Raw genomic sequence first — 19,471 nt, 5'->3', positions numbered from 1 at the left:
TTGTTCAGTGAATACCCCCAACACTCACCTCATTTGCAAACAGAAATAACTGGCCCCAGGTCTGATGGGAAGCTTCTGCTACTTATGAGTCAGCTTAGTGCTCTGTTGTACTGAAGCCCCTGTCTTCTACAATCCTACAGTCAAGAGTTTTATAAAGGAGAAAGTATTCCAAATATACTGATTGATAGCTAAAGAAACTCCACATACCCTGAAAATGCAATATGTAAGCTATTCAATATCAACAAATTTAAGAGTTCAAACTAAGAATAAAGTATAAAAGAATGCAAATATTTGTCAAAGTTTAACATTATATTTCAATTAAACTGAAGAATGTTAGTAAGCTCTGAGCAGGTATACTTAAGCTTATACATTTTAAACAAGAGAGGCAAGGCACAGTACATTTTTATTCTGCATTGGTTAATATACAACATATCCCCACTTCCCTTGAGAAATAGTATCATAGCTAAAATACACTTTGATGAACACTGAATATTAAAATATTACACAATCATTCCTCAGAATCCTGAGGGGGGTGGTTGGGTTGGTCCCATGATCACCCCCGTCCCCTCACACACACACAGATACCAAAATTCAAGGATGCTTAAATCTCTTAACAGCAGGCTCTCAGTATCCACAGGTTCTGCATCCACCTAAGGAGGGTCAACAGTCTACAAGTGGCTTGAACAGCAGTGAACACAAACACTCTTCAACTTTTCAATATTCTAAGAACACAGCACTGATGACATGAAGAAAGATGTCTGGATTTATTTTTAAATTTAAAATTTTTCTGGTTGTTCTCCACTGAGAGGCTTCAGAGGTGAAAAGGAAATCAGGTTACCACCAAAGGAAATGTGTCTGGTCTGTTCTTGATGTCTTCTCTCCACCTGAATGAATGTATTACTGCAGTTCAGGCCTGGCTAGAGAAGAAATTTAAGAGAAGCCACTGAAGTAATTATCAAGAGTTTTACCAAGTGAGTGTTCAATCTTTCAAATTAGTAGTGGATTAATTAATAATATAAACAACATTTTTTGTACACAATGATAAAATTCTTAGTAACATAATGTTATGCTACCCTCCATGGATCTAATTTCAAAATAGAGATTTTTTAAAATTGAAAAGTATATTAGGAGTATATACCTTATATATGGAACCTAGAAAAATGGTACTGATGAACCTATTTGCAAGGCAGGAACAGAGATGCAGACATAGAGAACAACCTTCTGGATACAGTGGAGGAAGGAGAGGGTGGGACAAACTGAGAAGTACTGAAACATATAGAGTATCATATATAAAACAGAGAGCTAGTGGGAAGTTGCTGCATAACACAGGAAGCTCCACCTAGAGGGGTGGGATGGGATGGGAGGTGAGGGGGAGATTCAAGAGGGAAAGGACATATGTATACTCATGGCTGATTCATGCTTTTGTGTGGCAGAAACCAACAGAACATTGGGAAGCAATTATCCTCCAGTTAAAAATAAATTTTTAAAAAATAAATATTTCTAAAAAGGAATACATGCCTTAAAAGGTGACAGACTTCAGTAACATATGCAGGGTGACTAAAACTGAAGCTACTTAGGCAGATTCCACACACCCTAGTCCACATCACTGTAATTAGCAGAACTTTTACTGGTGTGATCCTGCCAGGATCCTTCTCTTTGTTCTCCCTCAAGCCCTACTTCAGGTTTAAATTATGCTGGTAATCGTGTGGGTCTAAAGGTATACCTATTAAAAAGATCCTAGAATATAAATCCTAATATTTATGGGAATGGAAAATAACTCACAGGGAGACTAAGTTATAAGATACTAAGATTTATCAACAAGAAAATGTATAACTGTGAAGCAATTTTAATTATATTACTAATAATATATCAAAAAACAGAATGTTATGATTAACTTCTAGACTTATTTATAATATCATATATTATCAGAACCAATCATGTAGAGTTGAGAACTGGGAACGAGATTAAATCAGGTTTCTATAAACTGGCCTCATGCTGAAATCCCTGTCCGTCTAGGTGTCAGCCTCTGAGTAAAGAAGGCTGAAACCAAGAATGAACAGTGCACGTCACAGTAACCATTCTGCTCCTGAGATGCAGCGAGCCCTGAAGGCTGAATATGGAGAAGGCAGCTTTGAAAGATAATAAAAAGTCAACATAGTCAGAGGTCCTTAAGGAATTAGTGGTGTAAGAAAGCCAAGCATTCGTCAGGCTTCGTGAGATTAACAAAAATTGTTGCTGTTTTATCCTACATTTGCCTTAATGATTTTTTTATATTCTGAGACTGAAGATTAGCAAAAAAGCCCATTCCCTGACTCGTTTTAACAATTGTCCCTGGAAAATTTCCAGGTTAAGGCTGTAAACCAGAGTTGCTGACCCTGGCTACATAAATTGCCTGGTGAACGTCCAAAACCAGATCACTGAAATAAAAATATCTGGGAGTGGGGCTGAAAACCAATGCTGCAGACACTCAGTAGGCAAGAGAGCACGCTTCCATTTATGTCCTACTGTTAAGTGCCAGCATCCATGAATATGAATCAGACAGCTCTGCCCAAAGAGGAACTTATAGTTAATAAGGGAAATAGATTCCTGAAAGCATCGTATGTTTTACGAATGCAAGTTTATTCATATTATACTCTCAAAAAGAGATTAAATGTGTGTACTGCATGTACTGTACGCCTTTGTCTACAGAGGAACAGGTGAGAGATGAGAGCTTTTACAGGAAGGCTTCACAGACAGGCAAATGTCTGGACTAGACTTAGAGGCAAGAGGTCACTAAAAGGTAAAGGTCGGGGGGCTTCCAAATAAAATAACAGGACATAAAAACAGCAATCTAAAAGAATTACAATGAAAATAAGCATTGATGACTGAAGATAGGATAGACATTTTCTTCTCAACTGTATACTTCAAAAGGGTATAAATCTTGTGTTATCCTTTTCTTGCATCTTAGTATTTCTTGAGAAATACTAAGCATACTAAGTATTCAACCAATCTGTCACAACAAATTTGATACATAAACCATATAAAGAATTAAATCTTCAGTTTAATACTAAAGCATACTATAAAGTATATGAAAATTTTTTCCCCATTTTGAGAAAAAAATGAACAAAAAAGGACTTCAGAGTAAATAGTGATAAGATGTACATTTTAAACTGTGCATATAAACTGAAAAATAACGCTCATTTTATAAAACAAATCTAAAATACAAAGAACTTTTCAAATAAATTGAAAACTTACTGAATCAAGAAGATGGCATCCAGTACTGAGACTTTTATTATCACATAATACTGAAAAAAAAAAAAAAAAGAATAATTTTTAACTTTTTAAAGAATATTCTCGCAGTTAAGGGTTGTTAGAAAAGGACAGACTTAAAAGATATGAAAACTTCCAAATATCAAAGGCGAAGAAAAATGTGGGCCATCTTATGCTATATCTTTTTAAATGTAGTTAAATTTCTTCGTAAAATTCTCATCCTTAATTTCAGTAAACTAAGTCTTCTCTAAATAAATCTCATGCTTGTAATTTAAAGGTACCCAAAAGACGCTATAAGAACACAGCAGAAGTGCATTAAGTGTCTGCCCAATGTTATAATGTTTATTTTACCTTAGGCCCCAACCAGAACAGCACCATAGGGTAACAGGTAAAAACAGGAGGTGAAACCAGCACACATTACATTATAACATAAATACAAGAGCCATTTCCTATTGAAGAACAATCGCAACAAAACAGGTAAGAAAAGGTATTAGTGCAGAAAAAAGGGACATTTTTAAAGAAAGGTTTGAGGTTCTTTGATGGAAAAGAAGAGAACTAAAAAAAGTTTAAGGGAATTTTTCTAATTCTGAGCCTTCACAAACAGCAAAGGACCCCAGATAGTTAGGTCTAATCAAAAGTGCTCCTGTCATTCAACATGGATTAGTATCTGCTGCTGATTTTTAACAAGTCTGTCTCAAAAGGTTTGGGGTAGAGAGTGGGTTACCACAACAAGAACTAATTCTCATTAGATATTTACAGCAAGTGTCCAGTTTCTCAACCTTTATTCTTGGAAACTATATCCAGAAGTATCTACAATAATCTATACTTTAGGACAAGTTCATTTTTTAATGAAACCTTATTTAAATACATTAAAAAGACCTTACCTGGCTGAGAACTTTTTGTTTCTTCTTCCCATGAGATGTTATTTTGTGATTCTATATTTTTTTCAGGGCTAATCATCAAAACATCTTGTGTTGTAACTGAATTTAGTTCCATTCCTTCCACAACATCTGAAACTTCTTCCTTTTTGTTAGTATTAATATCATCTGCTACTTTGCCAGCATGGAGAGCCAAATTCATTCTTTTACTAGATAAACAATCTATCTCAAAGTTTATCTTATTTATACCCTGGAAGTAAAAATGGTTTTTATATTTAATTACCCAAAAGTTAAATAAACATAAAAAGTCTTGTCACTATTTAAAATAATAATAGAGGGATGACATTCTGAGCACAAGCTAAAGAACACTATAAATCCATCCTACTATCTTGCTTCTTGAACAATGAGATCAGATAATATTACAGCAATAGTATAACTGAAGGAAAGTTTCTCAGCAAGTACCAATATCCCGGTTCAGAGATTGACAAACATTCTATGTGAAGGGCCAGGTGTATGATGGACTCTTGAACAATACATGTTTGAACTGCAAGGGTCCACTTAGAATCTTTTCAGTGGTAAATACTATAGGATCTGCAGTTGTTGAATCCACAGATGCAAAACTACTAACATGGAAGAACCAAGTATAAGGAGTGGGCCAACGTAAGTTTTATGTGGATTTTCAACTGTGCAGAGGGATGGCACACCCCTCTTGCTGTCGTTCAAGTGTGTGTGTGCTCAGCTGTGTCCAACTCTTTGTGACCTGAAGGACTGCAGCCTGCCAGGCTCCTCTGTCCATAGAATTCTCTAGGCAAGAATACTGGAGTTGGGTTGCCATTTCCTACTCCAAAGAATCTTCTTGATCCAGGGCTAGAACTGAAGTTTCCAGATTCTTTACCATTACACCACCTGGAAAGCCCTCTGTTGTTCAAGAGTCAACTATAAATATTTTAGGCTTTGTAAGCCAGTCTCTGACACAAACACTGATCACTCTATCATTGTCTTTTTAAAGCAGCCAAATATATAAATGAATGACAGTGGCTGTAGTACAATAAAACTTTATTTACAAAAATAACCTTGATGTAAGCTGAAATACAAATTGGCACTATGGTCTCAAACAAGCCAAAGGAATAAGAACTATCATTTCATATGACTGATTAAGATTTCCAGTGGAAATTCTGGGGGTTGTTTATGGAGTTACTATATATATTGATACAAATAGATAACATCCTGGGCTACCTAATGCATCGGAACAGGACTTACATGGTTCATTTCAATTAAATCTTGTAATCCAAGACACTTAGCATCTTTTCCTATGCTGTTCCTGAAAAAGAAAAAAGAAGCACTGTACTCAGAAAATTAAACATATTGCTGTCTTGACTTGTTTTGAGACTATCCTTTATGGGTCAGAGATGGGCCCTCATCTAAGATCAGGCCTGATCCAAATAGATTAGTTTTTGATGATAGCTACTACAGGATGGCCTTAGAAACCAAATGCATTTTCCCCAGAATGCTTGCAAGCCTCTGACCATGCTGGTCAGTCTATTGGAAATCTTTTGAACCTCAGCCAAATCCAGAGCCACATACTAGGGAAGGGGAAGCTAAAGCTTACTTCTAGGGGATGGAAGCAACATGCAAGTATTGTATAGCTGGAGTTGGCTACATTTACTTGTTAGCTACAGCACAATACATTCAAATCCTGAAGTTCTTAACTCACGTTTTATTAGAAACACCTGTCTCAATCTCTTGGAGTTTTTTTTTAAGTATACTCTATTTTTCTGGTTTTCAGCTTCACTTTGCCTTCATTGTACAAAATTGTTTGTAAAAAGGCTCTTTTGAGACTTTTTTTTTTTTTTGAGACTATTTTTAGAAATTAAACAGTAAAGAGAAATCCTAAATAGCACTTGTAATATCACTTAAATACAATTTTGGATCTTCTTAGTACAAGAAAATGAACTGCAGGATAAGAAATGACAATAAATTGGTATCTTATAATCCCCAGAGTTTTAAAGCATCTAAAGTATTTTAACTGCCACAAATGCTAAATACACTGTGGCTTACATTAAAAACTAGAAATTTTACAACTTGTTCCATGAAATACTTACGAAGAAAAACTTTAATTTGTTTCCCCCATTTCAAGTTATAGGGTGTTCTCAAGGTGAATTTGGGTAACTTACTCACTTTCCAAATTTTCTCATTTTTGAAAAATGGGGATTCAGTACCTCACATGGTTGTTCTGAGGACTGAATGAGATAATATGTGATAGGAACCTAGAACCATGTCCAGCCCATAATAATTGTTCAGTACGTATTAGCTCCCCCTTGTCTGCTCTGCCATCTGTCAAGTCAAGATTCCCAAGGTACTTTCCATAAAGGCTGGTACAAAAGTGCCTACCTCTTAATGACCCTGCAGGGACGTAACAGCACTATTTTATACATGATGAAACTGAAGCTGAGTTAATTAAACTTGACCTGAAGTTTCATAGTATGTCACATGACTGGTTTTGAGCTCAGATGTGTCAAGCACCAAAACTGCATACAAAAGAACACTATACTGCTTAGCACCAAAGAACACTACATTGTTTCTTTTCTTCTTAGTTCTGCAGAATTTATTTTATCCTTCTAGATATGACCATTTCCAAATCTGAAATCTGAAGCCTTAATTTCCTCCTTTATAAAACAGAAATATTGCCTATATGTTATGGTCATTGTGAAATTTAAAAATATATGTGTTGCATACTTAACAGGTTAACAATTGGAAATGGTATTTAATGTCTACATCTGTTAAACTCTTAGTAATAACACATTAAAGAAATACCTGTTTCCAGGAATATTTGAAATCAAAGTCTTATCAACATGTTCACTTTTGGCACCCTGAGGACCAGGATTCTCTGGTGATGTAGTTTGTCTTAGAAGGCCCATCTCAGCCCTGGTCTCAGACACAGTTTTGCTGACAGACTGAGGTGTTTTAAGTCTTTGAGAAACACATTCAGAAGAAAGTCCTAGAAGATGAAAGAAATCATCTCAATACCAAAAAGCTCTTTCATTCATTTTTCACTATAGTTAGAGAGACAGTGCCAATTCTTCCTATTCCCCTAACAACTAGCTTCTTTCTCCTATAAAAAATAATGTTTGTTAAACTCAAATGCCTGAGACTTTCAGTTAAAGATGATACTGAACACACAAACTAAAGGCTTCCTCTTAACATTTCACTACTATAAACAGTAAAGAGATAATCTTAAAAGGGAGAACACTACAAGGACAAAGCATCCTCTTTTTTTAAGGTCAGTGACTTTTAAAATTTGGAATGTAATTTTCAAGGACAGGCGAAACAAAGAGACAACAAAACTCAGGAAATTTTGGAAGTGCAATATAGATGGGTGAGTAGTGTATTTCCTAGTAAACCTGAGAAAATAAATCCTAAGCCACCAGTCAGGAAAGATGTGAATCAGCCCAGTTTATACCACAGTACTCCTCAAAAAGAATTGGTGGCGTCAAGAATCGCTAGGAGCACAGGTAATAACAGGAAGATTGGTTCAAAGTCAGTTTAAAAAACAATTAAGAGTCCAGACGCCTTTCCTCATTATGCACAGCTGGGCAGCTGTGAACAATCCCCTCCCACCATGAAGATTAAAAAAAAAACTAGAGGCTTATTTCCCCTAAAAAGTTGAAATAGAGGGTCTCTGGTTTAGGGGATACAATTCAAAGATGAGTACTATGTGGAAAAGGGGGGATGAAATGAGTATTTTTAAAACTGTTGATACACTCAGTTTCCCTCCCTCCATGTAGCTCCTGAAAGACTGGCAGCCAGAATTATACCCTCCAGGCAGCAGATTGGAAAGATCTCTGGAGAACCTGACTGCTGCTGCTGCTAAGTCGCTTCAGTCATGTCTGACTCTGTACGACCCAATGGGAGCCCATCAGGCTCCACCGTCCCTGGGATTCTCCAGACAAGAACACTGGAGCGGGTGGCCATTTCCTTCTCCAATGCATGAAAGTGAAAAGTGAAAGTGAGTCGCTCAGACTCTTAGCGACCCCATGAGAATCTGACTAGCCCATGAGAAAAGACTTAAATACAGCATAACAATGCAGCTAAATCATCCCCATAACAATGCAGCTAAATCATCCCACAGTAAAAACCCTACCACCCATGTGCTGCCATGCAGAGCCCTGCTCATCGCTGTGAGCAGGCAGTGAATTGCCATTAGATACCCAAGGGAAGCCTCTGATACAAGAGACAGAAACCAAAACCAAACAGATAAGAGTATTTTGGAACAAATATTGACTCTCCAGGAGAAGAATACATAAAAGTTATCATTAATGTCTGCAGAAAGATAAGACAACGCACTTAAGAAACAAGTACAGAATATTATAAAACGGAACATCCAAAGAATGAGAGAGAGCTCTTAGGAATTAAAAACATCGTCAACAGGAAAGTTGAAGAAATTCAGGAAGTAGAAGAAAATGACAAGTACAGGAAAGAATGATAGCCTATTACCAGGGGAAAGACATGTGCTTCTGGAAGAAAGATCAGAGAGAACCAAGGAAAGTATATCAAAGAAATAATTCAAGAAAAAAATCTACACTTTATTTAGAAAAGGCCATAAATAATACCCAAAGATTCCTCTAAGCACTGGAAGTGGTGATCTTGAGGACATAACAAATAGGGGCTTCTTGGGGGACTTCTGTTTTATAACAAACCTCATATAACCTATGTGTTCTATAATTAAAACTCAATTTCAAAAAGATAAATTTTGGTCAAAAACCTTGATCTCTCTAGTCATAAGTGCCAAGATGGGACATGAAAGAACACACAGCAGTGAACCCACAGTCCTGCAAACTACTAGGATCCTTGGAAAGTAAGCAGCAAGGAGCCGTGTCATTAGCAGTGAGGCAATTCCTGGGCATCCAGGGAGCATAGCTGCTTAGAAGAAAGGAAACACATCAAAACCACACACTAGGTGTGATACCTAAATTGATTGGGAGGTTATAAAATACTTGGTGATAAATTTACATTTTAAAGTAAATATTAGATAGCAACTCAACTTTATTGTCAGAAATCTTCCTAGTGGACACAGTTAGATAATAGAAAAAAAAAAAATCCCTTCTGCTAATTAGTACTTAAAGAAGACTTGGTCTGCTTCTCCTTGGAAATAAACATCTAGCACTTAAAGCATTAACAGAAGTGTCTACCAAGATTTAAGGAACAGATTACTTCAACTATGACCTCTCATTTATGGCTTATATTTAATTTCAATCTAAGTAAATAAATTCAATCTAATAAAGATTGCCTATGAAAAACACAACCAGAGTTAGAAAATCATAAGAAAGAATGACTTCCTAAAGTATTAAGAGATGGTTACCTGGCAGTATTTTAAAATCAGGGAATAGGTACTTTCATTACATTTCAAAAACACTGGAGGAAAATTTTCACTCCAAATGAAAATGAAACCAAACTTATCTTCCATAAGCTATTTCTCAGAAATCACAGTGAAAACACATAAATCTTCACATGAAAACTGTTTTTCAACTCTTATGCAAGCGTCCATCCAACCAAAGTATTTCCCTTAAGTAGTCTCAGCAGAAAAAACTAACCTGAGAATGATTTAATGGGACTTTCAATTCTGAAAAATCCAGCATCAAACACTATTTTATCCACTTCCTTTGGCATTACAGAGGCTGCTGCCTCAGCCTGTTCCTCCTGCTTAATTCTCTCTCTCATTGCATTTTTTATGGCAGCGAGGCGATTTCTAGCAGCAATTCTTCCGTCATCCTGTTTGGGTTTACTTGCTATACCCGAGACAACTTTTTTCTGTGAAGAGAAATTATAACATTTATTAAAGCTACTCATTATCATCTAAAGAATCTGCCTGCAATGCAGAAGGATCCAGGTTCGACCCCTGGGTTGGGAATATCTTCTGGAGAAAGGAATGGCTACCCACTCCAGTATTCTTGCTTGGAGAATTCAATGAACAGAGGAGCCTGGCGGGCTACAGTCCATGGGGTCACAAAAAGTTGGACATGGCTGAGCAATTAATACTTTCACACATTATCATTTTATAAGAAAAACAAATAAAGCATATGTAAAATATTTAGCATGTTCAATATATACTTATCAAGCTCCTAGTATGTGCTAAAATGCTGGGGCCAAAAGTTAAAGGACCAAGTTCCTGCTCTCAAGGAGGTCTCAGCCTCATGGTGGAAGAGCTAGATAAAGGCACAGAGAAGAATAAATGTCATGTTCAAACTAAATTCAGAGGGCTGAATTTATGAATTAATCAACCTTCAGAGGCGCCAAGAAAAGCTTCCAGGAAGTCACACCTAAGCTGAAATCAGAGATAGGTGAGCTACAAGATGGGGTAAGGAAAGGGCTAGGCAGAGAGAACAGCATGTTTGCAAAACCAGAAGTGAAAAAGCACAGAGGAGTTGGCATGAGGTGAGCACAGCTAATCAGAATCCTTCACATGTGGCCATTTACACAGAGGACAAAAGAATAGAGATTACCTATGATTTTTAAGCAGGAGGTTAGCATTACCGAATTTGCCTTTTAGAAAGGTCACTCACTCTGTCCAGCCTGGAGAACGGGCTGGAGGGTGACAAGCCAGTTAGGAAGGAGACTTCCGCAGTGACACTGGGAAAAGATGCCGGTAGTTGAGGTTAAGGAGGGGGTAAAATGGAAAAAAGTAAACAGATTCAAGAGATGTTTAAAAGGAAGAATTGAGAGGACTTAGCAATCTTTTAGACACGCAAGGGTAAAATGGTAAAAAACAGAACGGATCACAGAAGATAACCAGGTTTCATCTTGGGCCCCTGGAGGGATGGTACCACCATTCTCTGGAACAGGGAAACATCAATGTGTGTGCAGATGATTTCAGTTTGGGATAAATAGCTTATATATATGTTGATACTTAAAGTATTACCATGTCAGCAGTAAGTGTGGTTTGAAATATAGATTTGGGAATCATTGCAGGGTGGGTACAACTGCACATGAAGAAAGTGGAAGGAGGGAAGAGAGCTGAAGTAGAAACTTGAATATCACAAACACTTAAGGGACAAGTGGAAACAGAAACTTGCAAACATGACCGAAGAATGGATATAGAGGTAGGAGGAAGATCAGTAGAATATAATTTCAAGAAAGAGGAAGTAGACTGTATTTAATAATGCAGAGGGACTAGATTTTGTAATTAACTGTCTATTAACTGCGGAACTAGTGGGTCAATAACCTTGGTTATAACTGTTCTAGAGGCCTGGAGGGGGTGAAGCTGAATGGCAGTGAGCTGGAGAGGTAAATGGGAATCAAAATAGTAAAGACAGAGTATAGAGAACTTTGTGACTGGGAAGAAAGAAATGGGAATGAGAAAAGGAAGGTGCAGATAACTAGAGGGAGATGTGGACCTCATCGGTTTAGTCGTTTTTGTTTTTTCTAATGTAAACAAAGATAAGACACTTAAATTTATCTAAAAACAGATGGAAAAAGGAGGGAAAGGTAGAAAACAAGGCTAAGTGATGGAATGAGAAGTCAATAAATAGGAATCAGAAGGGAACGGTGTCAAAATATAGGTAAAAGATAAATCTTATTTGTTCCATAGCTTAACAATAGCTTATAAATAAAGTAGGAGGAGAGAGACACCTGGTGATAAAATGCAGAATTACAAGTCTCTGCCATATTGCTACAGCCATTATTTGCATCACTGATGATATTGATGTTTCCAGGCCTGAGTACTCAATAAGAAATATCTACAGTAGCTTCAAAATGTTCAAGTATCCTTCACTGTTTAGTATATTTAAAACTCATTTGTTTAATTTTGTCAGTGTCCTTAGAGTCCTTGTTATAACAATTAGCAAAATAATTTTATTAAATCTTTCTTTAATACTCTAACATCTTAAATTCCTAAGGAGTCAAAACAGTTTTTTATCTGGATTACACAGCATAATAAAGTACCAATCTGGAAGCCTAATTTTATAACCACAGGCATTTTTCTAAAATCTAAAAGGAAAACTGGATGTTTGAAAAGTGCTCATCTGAACCAGTGAGTTTAAAACATTACTAGAAGGCCTCCCTGGGGCTTAGTGGTGAAGAGTCCGCCTGCCAACGGAGGAGACACAGGTTTGACCTCTGATCCGGGAAGATCCCACGTGCCATGGAGCAACTGTGCTTGTGTGCCGCAACTACTGAGCCTGTGCTCTGGAGCCTGGAAGACACCTCTGTTGAGACCACGTGCCACAACTACGGAAGCCCACCCACATGCCCTAGAGCCTGTGCTCCGCAACAAGAGAAACCAGCAGCCTGCAACTGGAGAAGTGCCCCACTCGCCACAACTAGAGACAAGTTCACAAAGCCATGAAGACCCCATACAGCCAAATAAACAAACAAACATTATTAGGGGAAAAAATCTACAAATATATAACACTGGAATCTATCATGATAGCCAGCAGCCTGCAACTGCAGTAGTGCCCCACTCGCCACAACTGGAGAAAAGTTCACAAAGCCATGAAGACCCCATACAGCCAAATAAACAAACATTATTAGGGGAAAAAATCTACAAATATATAACATTGGAATCTATCATGATAGCCAGCAGCCTGCAACTGCAGTAGTGCCCCACTCACCACAACTAGAGATAAGTTCACAAAGCCATGAAGACCCCATACAGCCAAATAAATAAATAAACATTATTAGGGGAAAAAATCTACAAATATGTAACACTGGAATCTATCATGATAAAGTGAATTTCACAGAGAAAAGTAATAGGAAATTTTACGAAATAAAGTGTAGGGAAGAAGACAGATATTCTAAAGAGTCATTGTTCCTCTTTTCTATTTAAAATTCTTTCATTTTGAAATGTATCACTCAAAAGAGACACACAATCCACTGTACTGGATAAAAGCAGGGATTCTGGAATGTGCAAGTCTGGCCTGAAACCTAGCTCCACCTTGGGCATGTAACTTAATCTATTCTGGGCCTCACATCCCAGATAACAGTACTACCTCAATAGGATTGTTGAGGATTAAATGAGTTAAAACATGTTGCGTACTTGGAACAACACCTGGCACATACTAAGCGTTATATAAATTATTTACTTCTACTATACATAAACACAATTTGAAGAATAAAACAAACACACACATATGCGCTACTGAGTACCTCAGAAGCTCCTGGGGTACCCCAATGCCATCACAGCCCCTATCATTCCTCCCTCCAGAAATAATCATCCTGAATTTCGTGTTGTTCATTTCCTTATTCTTTCTTTAAGGACAATCAGGATATGAAACTTATTTTATAAAATGATAAAAAAATCTGAAGCTAAGTTTTTGAAGCTGGAAAATAAAAATTCTTTAGAGTAGAAGAGTCTATATTAGAAACCCACAGACTTACCCGAAAAACTTTTTTGCTTGTATTGTTATTGTTTTGCCATCCAGATTCCTCAAGTTTGGTCAGATTGCTGAATTTTTGATTTACGTCTTCTATCTGTTAATAAATAAAGCACAAGTTTATCAGATCAATTAAAAAAACCACATTAAAATGACAAACTAATAAACTGAAGCTTAAAAAAAATTGAGAATGGCAACATAAATTAGACTAAATCATTCTCAATTCAGTATTCAAGTAAAAAACTCTTATGGTAAAATTGTTTATTGTTATTTTTTGTCTTCTAAACCTCCAAAATCTACATAATGGATGTCATATATGAATAACTCTCCTAAATTATTTTTGATCACTAAAATGCTAAGAGAGATATCCTAAATGTTTTTGTTTCCTAAATTACACAATGTGAACACAACCATTCTCTCTCTTTTTTACAGTTTATTTATCCATTCTCTTACTGAAGGACATCTTGGCTGCTTCCGAGTTTTGGCAATTATGAATAAAGACGTTATAAACATCTGTGTACACGTTTTTGTGTGCACATTTTGGATTATATGATAAGAGCATATCTAGCTCTGTGAGAAACGACAAACTGTCTTCCAAAGTGGCTGTACCATTTTGCATTCCCACCAGCAATGAATTAGAGTTCCTGACGCCTGCCATGCTCACCAGCATTTGGTGAAGTCAGTGGTTTGGATTTTTGCCATTCTAATAGGCATGCAGTGGCATCTCATTGTAGTTTTAATTGGCAATTCCTTAGTGATCTATGATGTTGAGCTTTATCTCTTCAAATGCTTACTTGCCATCTGTATATCTTCTTTGGCAAGGTGTCTGCTCAGGTCTTTTCTCCACTTTAAAACCACTTTAAAGGTGGTTTTAAGGATTCTTTGTATATTTTGATGCAGATATGTCTGTATCAAATATCAGATATATCATTTGCAAACATTTTTCTTCTAGTCTGTGGTTTGCCTTCTCACAATCTCACTTTAAAAAATTCAAAGTAATATCCCTATCCTTTTGATATTTCCAATCTCTTCCAAAGAGGTACCCACTGTCAACAGTTTGGTAAATTTGCTTCAAGTGCCCTTACTATGTATTTATATTTATAAATATTCTCAACCTCTCTCTCTCAAAAAAAAATTTAAATGTCAAAATGACTCAGGATTACCTTTATGATTACTGATTTTCAACAAGATGCCACTGCAGTTCAATAAGGAAAAGACAGTCTTTTCAAGAAACAGTACTGGGAAAATTTTATATCCTCAAGAAAACAGATGAATTTAGACTTTTGCCTACACTATACACACACCAAAAATTCCAAATGGCTCACAGACCTAGCTGTAAGAGCTAAAACTATAGCACTTTTAGAAAAAACCTAACAGAAAATCTTTGTGATTTGTGGTTAAGCAAAAAGAGTTCTTAGATATGATCACAAAAAGAAAAAAAATTGATAAATTAAACTTCATCAAAATTTAAAATATCTACACTTCAAAAGAAATTATTTAGAAAATTACAAGACAAGCCACAAATTGGGAGAAAATATTTGCAAATAATACTTCTGATAAAGGACTTGTGTCCATGATACATTGAAAACACTTACCACTCCATAATAAAGACAAACCAATGTAAAAATGGGCAAAATATTTCACTAGATATTTTACCCCCAAAAATATGAACAGCTAATAAGCACATGAAAAGATGCTTAACATCATTATCATTAGGGAAACACAAACCAAAACTATTATATAACGAGATACTTCTCACCCACTAGGATGGTTATTCTAAAAACGACAGACAATAACAAGTATGAATATGGTAAAAAAGGAACACACCAACTGTTGGTAAGAAAAATGCTGTAATCACTTTGGGAAATAGTTTGGCAGTTTCTTTAAAAGTTAAACATAAATTTACTGTATGATCCAGCAATATTCCACATATCTACCCGAGAGAAATAAAAACATAAATCCACACAATATATGAATATTCATAGAAGACTTCATAATCACCAAAGAGTGGAAACAATCTAAACATACATCAGTTGGTTAAAGTTCAGATACAATCTACAACATGGATGAACCTCAAAAACATCATGCTAAGTGAAAAAAGTCACATACAAAAGACCACATACTGTATTAGTCTATTTAATATGAAATGTTCACAAAAGGCAAATCTACAAAGACAGCAAGATCAGTGGTTGATTGGGGACTAGGAGTGGGAGTGCGGACTGATTTGCAGATAGGCAAAGAGGACCTTTTTGTGGTGATAAAAGTTTTCTTGGGAATTCCCTGGTGGTCCAATGGTTAGGACCCAGTGCTTTCACTGCTGGGGTCTGGGTTCAATCCCTGTACAGGGGTCTAAGATCCCTTACGCTGAGTGGTGAGGCCAAATAAAAAATGTTTAAATAACAAAAATGTTCTAAATTTGGATCATGGTGATGGTTATACAACTCTGTAAATTTATTGAAAATCATTGAACAGAACACTTGAAATGGGCTAATTTTATGATATGTAGATCATACTTCAATACAACTCTTAAAAAAAAAAAAATAGGTCCCAACAGCCAATTTGTTGAAGAGGCTCCCAATGACCAAAGCTGAGAAATGAGCATCAATACAGATGGTAACTATAAACAATGAAAACACATCCAATATCTTTAAATCTATAAATTAACAATACTAGGAAACACAAAATTAATTGATCACCATTGAAGTATACTAGCTGCAGTCCATGGGGTCACTAAGAGTCAGACACGACTGAGCGACTTCACTTTCACTTTTCAATTTCATGCATTGGAGAAGGAAATGGCAACCCACTCCAGTGTTCTTGCCTGGAGAATCCCAGGGACGGGGGAGCTTGGTGGGCTGCCGTCTGTGGGGTCGCACAGAGTCGGACATGACTGAAGCGATTTAGCAGCAGCAGCAGCAGCAGCAGCAGCAGCAGCAGCAGCAGCGAACCAACTCATCAATGTGAAAATTGTCAGATACATAAAAACTGGTCACAAAGTAATGCTTACAGTATGATTACATAAACACTATTCACAGGACTCCCCTGGCAGTCCAAAGGTTAGGACTTCGCCTTCCAATGCAGGGGGTGTGGGTTTGATCCCTGGTCTGGGAGCTTAGATCCCACATAACTCGCAGCCAAAAAACCAAAACATAAAACAGAAGCAATACTGTAATAAATTCAAAAAAAGACTTTAAAAATGGCCCACATTAAAAAAAAAAGAACAAAACACTATTCACATCTGAGTCATACAGTTATTAAGACAATTATGTTCCTTTACTCATTTTTTTCTCTAGACTTGTGTTTTAATATTTTATTTATTTGGCTGCACTGCATCTCAGTTGCAGCACACAGGATCTTCGCTGCAGCAAGCAGATCTTTAGCTGTGGCACGAGGGATGCAGCTCCCCAACCGGGCACAGAACCTGGGCCCCCTGCCTTGGGAGCGCAGAGTCCCAGCCACTGGACCACCAGGGAAGTCCTCTTGTTTTGCTTTTTACTTGCTTAGTTGTTCATGTATGATATCTATCACTGACTCATTCTAAACTCTGCACAGTAAGTATAAATCTCCTCTTAATGCAATTTTTAAAACAAATCAGGTATTTTACTCAGTTTCACTTTCCAGAATTAGGTCTGGAGGAGCCCGAGGCCCCCTGCTCTGCTTGGAACATTCTTGGCTCCCCCCGGCCTCAATTCTCTTGGTCTCTTTCTGGGGATCAAATTCATCTTCTCCCCCATTCTTGGTTCATTCCCTCATTTTTGTGAGATACTTTCTCATTTAGCTTCCTGAAAGAGTGCTTCGGAGGTAGTATCTGAGACTGTTGTGCTTGGAGAATGCCCATCCACTTGATTGGTTGGCTACAGAACTCCAGGTTGGAAAATTATTTCCCTTAGAATTTTGAGGGCATTGTTTTCCCAGTTTTAAATGTTGCAGTTGAGAAATTCAAGGCTATTCTGATCTTTGACCCTTTATATGAAACTTGTTTTCTCTCTGGAAGCTTCTAGAGTTTTCTCTTCATCATAAGAGTTATACAGGTACACTTAATGAAGTGTGCTGGTGTGGATCTATTCTGATTCACAGTGCTGGGCACTCAATAGGCACCTTCAATCTGGAATTCATGTCCTCCAGTTCTGGGGAAATTTTTAAACCACTTCATTGATTTCCCATTTTTTCTGTACTATTTTTCTGGAATCCCTATTATTTGGATACTATACCTCCTAGATTGGTCCACTTCCTCCATCCAAATACCTTTCTTATGTTTTTCTTGGCTTCCTTCTTTCAGGTTTGAGGCTTTCTTGAAATGTCTAATAGTTGTTGGCTATAGGTTCTTGACTTCCCTGGTGGCTCAGAGGGTAAAGCATCTGTCTACAATGCGGGAGACCCAGGTTCAATCCCTGGGTCGGGAAGATCCCCTGAAGAAGGAAATGGCAACCCACTCCAGTACTATTGCCTGGAGAATCCCATGGACAGAGGAGCCTGGTAGGCTACAGTCCATGGGGTCACAAAGAGTCGGACACGACTGAGCGACTTCACTTTCACTTTCTTTCTTATAGGTTCTTGAAATGGCTTTTTATATACTTATCACTAAAACATGCCCAAGAAGCTGGAAACTGTCATCTCCTCCCATGCCTTTACTAATCTTCCTAGTGATTCCCTCTCTCATAGCACTTTTTACATTAGATTGGAATTTCTCTGGGGCAGAAAATGTGCCTTATTTTATCAACTCCTAGTACAATGTCTAGCACACACAGGAACTCAGTAACTGCTAGATGAACTCAACTACTAAAGAACAGATTTCATTTTCTCACATGTAGAAGCATTACAGATTATTCAACAGTTGAATATAACTCAATTTCCAACCCAAATAGAAAACACTGATTATATGGGGAGAAGAAATCAGTCATCACATTTTGACAGCACTTTACAGTTTAGAAAGGTACTAACATCTCATTTATTAGGTTGGTGCAAAAGTGTGACTTCAGACTGTGAATTTTAAATCATTATAACTAGCTTAAACACATCTTTCAAAATAGGAACCACTACAATCAACACATTTTTGCCAACAAGAAATGTTTGCTTATTCCTGTAGCATAAAAATATGTGCTTTGGGATTCGATGAACCCTTGGAAAGCATTTTCTGTATCCTGATGATTGTGGAAGCATTTCCCCTGCAAAAAGTTGTCAAGATGCTTGAAGAAGTAGTAGTTGGTCAGCAAGGGGTTGGGTGAATATGCTTGTTGTTCAGTTGCTAGGTCATGTCCCACTCTTTGCATCCCCATGGACTGCAGAACACCAGGCTTCCCTGTCCTTCACCATCTCTCTGAGCTTGCTCAAATTCATGTCCACTGAGTCGGTGATGCCATCCAACCATCTTATCCTCTAGTCTCCCCTTCTCCTTCTGCCTTCAATCTTTCCCAGCATCAGGTTCGTTTCTATTAAGTCGGCTCTTCAGCCACCTTTCTAATAAGGTGGCCAAAGTATTGGAGTTTCAGCTTCAGCATCAGTCCTTCCAATGAATATTCAGTGCTGATTTCCTTTAGAACTGACTGGTTTGATCTCCTTGCTGTTCAAGGGATTCTCAAAAGTCTTCTTTAGTACAATTTGAAATTCTTCAACATTTAGCCTTCTTTATGGTTCAACTCTCACATCCATAGATGACTACTGAAGTCAGGCAAATATGGTGGATGAAGCAAAATTCCATAGCCCAATTTGTTCAACTTTTGAAGCACTGGTTGTGCAATGTATGGTCGGGCATTGTTGTGGAGAACTGGGCCCTTTCTGTTGACCCATGACAACTGCAGGCATTGCAGTTTTTGGTGCATCTCATCAATTTGCTGAGCATACTTCTCAGATGTAATGGTTTTGCCAGGATTCAAATAGCTGTAGTGGATCAGACCAGCAGCAGACCACCAAACAGTGACCATGTGCGAGTTTGGCTTTGGGAAGTGCTTTGGAACTTCTTGGTCCAAATACTGAGCT

The 19,471-nt window shown here is 37.3% G+C and overlaps 1 protein-coding gene across 1 annotated transcript in view; it reads right to left on the bottom strand.

The window, feature by feature from the left end:
* Window positions 1-580: 580 nt before the first annotated feature.
* The window catches only part of DLGAP5 (DLG associated protein 5), a 42,224-nt gene continuing 23,333 nt past the window's right edge, over window positions 581-19,471 (bottom strand). The window contains exons 13-19 of the mRNA XM_068965816.1: window positions 13,500-13,592; window positions 9,719-9,935; window positions 6,942-7,125; window positions 5,388-5,448; window positions 4,134-4,377; window positions 3,235-3,284; window positions 581-917 (exon numbers count right to left, since the gene is read on the bottom strand). Coding sequence (XP_068821917.1) covers window positions 777-917; window positions 3,235-3,284; window positions 4,134-4,377; window positions 5,388-5,448; window positions 6,942-7,125; window positions 9,719-9,935; window positions 13,500-13,592 — 990 coding nt within the window. The 3' untranslated portion in view covers window positions 581-776. The remainder of the gene's footprint in view (window positions 918-3,234; window positions 3,285-4,133; window positions 4,378-5,387; window positions 5,449-6,941; window positions 7,126-9,718; window positions 9,936-13,499; window positions 13,593-19,471) is intronic.

Source organism: Capricornis sumatraensis, chromosome 2 (genome assembly GCF_032405125.1).
Source record: "Capricornis sumatraensis isolate serow.1 chromosome 2, serow.2, whole genome shotgun sequence".
NCBI classification, from domain to species: Eukaryota; Metazoa; Chordata; class Mammalia; order Artiodactyla; family Bovidae; genus Capricornis; species Capricornis sumatraensis.
Note: the sequence above shows the minus strand (reverse complement) of the source record. Positions and strands in the feature narration are given on the sequence as shown.